We start from the raw sequence: 5,647 nt of genomic DNA on the forward strand, positions 1-5,647 counted from the left end.
GATGGGATTGCCGCCACATGATCCAATTAGAATGGAGTTTGAAGATAAAGAAGACTTGTCCGGAACTCATGTATGTAGTAACATATTTGGGTTACATACAGTGATTTGGTTCAATTTATGCTCTCCTAGGAAAGGAAGGAGAAATTCTTCATTTTTATATGACAGTAATTATTTGATTTCTTGTACACATTCTGATTTCTTGTTGGTTTCTAAATATTTTTGTCTCTAATGGTTTTTAAAAATACATGAAGTGTCAATAAATTAATTTAAAAATAAGATGAACAAACATATATTCAGTTAAAGTGCCCCATACTAATGTGAGTTCAAGTAGTTTTATTTGGTTGTCCACTTGAAATAGCTGGTATCTTTATAACACCACCTGTGAGAATTAAACATTTTGAGTGATAAAACTGGAGTCAGAATTGAGGAGAATAACACTGTATTGGAGGGACCAAGACAATACAGATTAAGATCAGAGGAAGAAAGATATAGCGGTAACCCTTTTTTAATAAGGATAGAGGGTAAAATTAAGGGAATTTGAAATGTTAACTGAGCTTGTTGTTGTTACTCCCAGAGGGATCATCTTATAAACTGACTATGGAAGGTTGCTGCAAGTGTCTCTGTTTATGCAAAAATTACTAGTGTTGTATTTTTTCTTGCAAATTATAATTGTCACAGGCTGGACTTGAGGTTATTGAAGAGTCTGAAGCACAATTGTGGTGGGCAGCAAAGGAGTTAAAAAGAACAAACAAACTTTCAGACTTTGTGGGCAAAAATGAAAAAACTAAAATCATTGTCAAGCTACAGAAAGTGAGTATTACTGTCAATCTCTACTTACGATTCAGTGCTGACTTTTTTTACAGCAGAGAATTTCTAATTGATTTAGAAAATGGATCTGGTTAATTTCAGCTTGGGTCTCTCAAGGTTATAAAACCAAGACTGACTTAAAGGCTTCAAATGCTGTAAGTCTTCTGTTTTTATTAATTCCTTTAGTCAGCAGTGAAATCCTGCCCATACCCCCAGAATATACTTTTGAAAGAACAACCAAAAATTGCAGATATTAAGGTTTGCATTAGACTAAAAATTAAATAAAAATGCCATTTGATGGAAGTTGAGACAGAACATTTGTTCTTCAAGTGTTTGTCCTCATGGATTCTCTTTCTGATACATGTGCATCCTATGTGCAAGATCAGATTCTTTTGGCCACAAGTGTCCGTTGGGGTTGCATCTGCACCTTGGATGCCCTCACTGCATCCCCTCACACCTGAAGTCATAAAGGATGGAGTGTGCCCAACCATCCCTCCATTCCTTCTTACTGACTGTGGCTGCTAGACAGAACCCCTGGAGTGTCTGCTTCCTTGTCTATTTTGTGACTTTCCTAGTCTCTGTGTGGGTGGGTGGGTGTATGTGTGTGAAGGTAGGTAATGTGGTAAGCTTAATTTTTCCTCTTTTTATACCTCTTTTTTTTCTTTTCTTTTTTTTTTTAAGTGAAACTTTTTGTGCTAGGGACTTCCCTAGTACCAGGATGTAGCTAGGATTATGGCTGAAACAAAGCCCAGAGGGTTCAAAACTTGCCTCTCCTTTGATGAGGCTTTTCTGCTCAATGACAGCCACTCAAGCTGCCTTTTTTGTCTTGGTGAGGGGCACATCATCCCTAATAGATGCTCAGTGTGTTGCTTCTTCACCAAGAGGACACACAAGGTGAGAGAGGCCTGTCTTAAACTCTTCCAGAGTACTCAGTGAGAGCTTCCTCAGAAACAGAGAAAAAAGGGCTTGAGCGTTCTTCCTCAGATAACGATCCTCTGAGCTGTGGCTCTACTCCAACCTCGCTTCAAAGAGATCAAACCCTTCAATGACCAAGACTGTCAGCTAACTCCTCCTCCTCCTCCTCCACCCAGTCATGTGAAAGGCATAGGCAGGAACATTGTTCCCACAGTGACCACAGGCCTAGGTCACTTTTCCCAGGGCCTAGTAAAGTGAGGCAAAGATTTTTTGAGGTCACTCACGCTAAAGGCACTTTACAGCCCAGGTTGAGTCCTTAGATGTCTTAACAAAACCTGGTAACCAAGTGCACATGGTACCCTCTGATACAGCTGTCTACAGTTCACTTGGTACCAACTTCTCAGTACCAAACTGCATGAGTATTGGCACATGTGGTCCTGGCACCATGACTGAGGAGCTGACCCCTGTAGTGCATATGCTCCTGGTACCAGCTTTCTTGGTACTAAGTATCAGAGGGGTAGCCATGTTAGTCTGGATCTGTAAAAATGTCAGAGTCCTGTGGAACCTTATAGACTAACAGATGTATTGGAGCATAAGCTTTCGTGGGTGAATACCCACTTAGTTGGATGCATGTCGTGGAAATTTCCAGAGGCAGGTATAAATATGCGAGCAAGAATCGGGCTAGGGATAACGAGGTTAGTTCAATCAGGGAGGATGAGGCCCTCTTCTAGCAGCTGAGGTGTGAACAGCAAGGGAGGAGAAACTGCTTTTGTAGTTGGCTAGCCATTCAGTCTTTGTTTAATCCTGAGCTCAGACTAACAGTTCCCCCATCACTCAGGGTTAAACAAAGACTGTGAATGGCTAGCCAACTACAAAAGCAGTTTCTCCTCCCTTGGTGTTCACACCTCAGCTGCTAGAAGAGGGCCTCCTCCTCCCTGATTGAACTAACCTCTTTATCCCTAGCCCGATTCTTGCTCGCATATTTATACCTGCCTCTGGAAATTTCCACTACATGCATCTGATGAAGTGGGTATTCACCCACAAAAGCTTATGCTCCAATACGTCTGTTAGTCTATAAGGTTCCACAAGACTGTTTGCTGCTTTCTTGGTACCGAAGTTCTTCTCAGTACCAAGTGATCTTGCAGTGACTACGCAACATGAGTCACCATTGCTCTTCTCAGCCAATAGAACATCTTTTGCTTCATTGTTTAGTAGTACTACTACAGTACGAGTCAGCTCTTCAGCTGCAGTAGTGGGGGAACTCAAGATCACCAGATAGGGTAGCTCAAGTCCTCTCCAAGAGATCTAAATGATTTTTACACATACCCAGATCCTGGATCACTGGGAGTGACATCAGCAGAGACCCACAAAGATGATGATGGAAAACAAAGATCCCAAAAAGCTAAATTTATTTGGCAAAATGATTTATTCATTATCAAGTCTGTAGATGTGCATCTCAAATTACCAGGAGCTTCTGTCAAAATCTGGTTACCTTAATTTGGAAAAGGTAACACGATTTATAGAGAAACTCCCTCAAGAACATAGGGAGGAACTGAAATTTATTGTCTGAAGGACAGTTCGTAGCTTGAACATCAGTATAGGTTGCATTAACTGCTTATGATCTGGCAGAACTCTCAGTAGCCACTTCCATTGCCATGTGGAGGGCTTCATGGCTCCAGTCTTCAGGACTACCAAAAGAAGTCCAGATGAAGATAAGGGATCTCCCTTTTGAAGACTGTGATCTGTTCAGTGTGCATATTGCAGTCACATTCCTGGCCCTGGAACAGTCTGCATAGTGGAGCTGCCAGCCCAGAACCGCAAACCACTAGGAACAGCAGCACAGTGAAACTGAGTAGAATGTCAATTTCGTATATTTGGTTTTGGAAACGCCATGTTTTGGTGTTTCCTAAATGAAATTTTTGATTCACCAAGAAATTTTGTCAACTTGGTTTCATTCCAATGAAGAACAAACCCAGATTTCTGGTCATATTTGTGGATATTATACCTTAAGTATTCTACACATTAACATCCTGGGCCAAGATTTTCAAAAATAAGTACCTAAATTTAGGCGCACAAAGCCATATTTAGGCACTTTAGTAAGCAACCTGTCTTTTGAAAGTGCTGAGCAGTCATCTGCTGTCATTGAAATAGCCTATTTTATCATTTGCTATGTAGGCCTGTTTCTGGGATGTGCAGAGATATTTATCAATACTATTTAATTTCATACTTACATGTTATATTAGCATTTGTACCATCCTTAGTATCCAAGATTAAAGATGAAATCTAAGTATACTTCTGTTAAAATGTAAATTTTAATTGCTTCTCATAGATTAAACTGTTTGTGTCATGAATACAGTGTACATAGACAAACTGGTTGAACATGGATAAAACTAGTCTTTGAATTTAAAATTCAACATAATTGGGGGGGAAAAGCACATCATGTGCCTCACAAATTTAGATACTAAGATTGTTATGCACATGAGGACAATAGTGAGACATCTTTGAGAATCTTAGAATTGTGGAAAAATAGAATTTAAACAAGACATTTTAAAAAATGTTTTATTATTGGGTTTGTTTTGTAACCTTAAGAATTGCACTATTAAAGCCAATGACAACTTTGCCATTGACGTCAGTGAGTACAGGCTAAAGCTTTGTGAAACATTTTGTTAATTACTTTTATAGTAGAAATTTCAATATTTTTAAGTTCATAAATAAAATAGACAGAGGCCACATCATCAAGCTCACAACTCCCTTGACTTTAATATAACTGATTAGGCCCAAAAGTGGAGGAATATTTCTCAGTTAAATTAAACCTTAACGTTGATTCTTCTGTCTTATAGAAAGCCATGAAACTTGACGACTTACTGTTTGAGGAAATATTTGTTTAGCACCTTAAGATTCTTGTGTACTTATTTTTTTGTACTGAACGTACCATCATGAATAATTTTTATCAATTTACTTTCAGAAAGGACAGGGTGCCCCATCACGTGAACCTGTGATAAGTAATGAAGAGCAAAAACAGATGATGCTGTATTATCACAGGAAGCAGGAGGAACTCAAGGTAACAAGTGATTCTACTGTGTTACATGACACAACAAATAGAGTGAAGCAAATATAACTAAATCTCTTTTCAGTTATTTCATAAAAGCTTCTTTGTTAATTTTATTTGAAACAATTTTATTTGCAGAAATTAGAAGAAAATGATGACGACTCCTATTTAAATTCAGAATGGGCAGACAGTCATGCTTTGAAAAGACAGTTTCATGGTGTAAAAGATATTAAGTGGGGACCAAGATGAAGCTCTCCAAACAGACTTTGCCTCTTTAGAAATAAATAAATAATTGACCCACTCTTGTTTTGGAAATGACAAGCACATTAGTAAACCTCAGTTAGCATTTGTGGCAAATGTTGAAATTTCCAGTTTCTTAGTAGAGGTTCATTTTAAGGTGGAGTTTTTCAATGAAAATGTCACATTTCTATTAACTGTCTATAGCAGGACTCTTCTGTAGTATGACTATGTAGATTACACATTGTAAATTTTCATAATTCTGTTTTTACAAATGTTTGTAACTGGAATAATTAAATCTTAAATTATTTTGCAAACAGCATTCATAGCTAATAAAAATAATTAAATGGTTGTGCTGGTAGCCTTAAAGTTCTCCTTTATTTTGAAAATCAGTTTTCTTTTGTACCATCTTGAATCCAATGCAAATTCAGCGGTGTTAGCTATTTGTTTGTATCTTAACCCCCAGGTTAATTTTAAACTGTCAGTTTTTAAATGAATGGATTTTTGTTAGCAATTATTTAAACAAAGTAGTTTTGTTTGAACACCAATAAAATGAAACTTTTTTGGTATGCTTCAGTTTCACTCCACATTTTCCTTATTTTCCACTTTTTTTCTTTTAAAACTGAAAGCAAGGAACTG

The 5,647-nt window shown here is 37.8% G+C and overlaps 1 protein-coding gene across 1 annotated transcript in view; it reads left to right on the top strand.

The window, feature by feature from the left end:
• CFAP298 (cilia and flagella associated protein 298) overlaps positions 1-5,359 on the top strand; it is a 13,254-nt gene extending 7,895 nt beyond the window's left edge. Inside the window, exons 5-8 of the mRNA XM_077819333.1 lie at positions 1-70; positions 679-810; positions 4,688-4,783; positions 4,910-5,359. The exon at positions 1-70 is cut by the window's left edge and continues 89 nt beyond it. Coding sequence (XP_077675459.1) covers positions 1-70; positions 679-810; positions 4,688-4,783; positions 4,910-5,020 — 409 coding nt within the window. The 3' untranslated portion in view covers positions 5,021-5,359. The remainder of the gene's footprint in view (positions 71-678; positions 811-4,687; positions 4,784-4,909) is intronic.
• Positions 5,360-5,647: the final 288 nt, after the last annotated feature.

This window comes from Eretmochelys imbricata, chromosome 1, assembly GCF_965152235.1.
Source record: "Eretmochelys imbricata isolate rEreImb1 chromosome 1, rEreImb1.hap1, whole genome shotgun sequence".
In the NCBI taxonomy this organism is placed as follows: domain Eukaryota; kingdom Metazoa; phylum Chordata; order Testudines; family Cheloniidae; genus Eretmochelys; species Eretmochelys imbricata.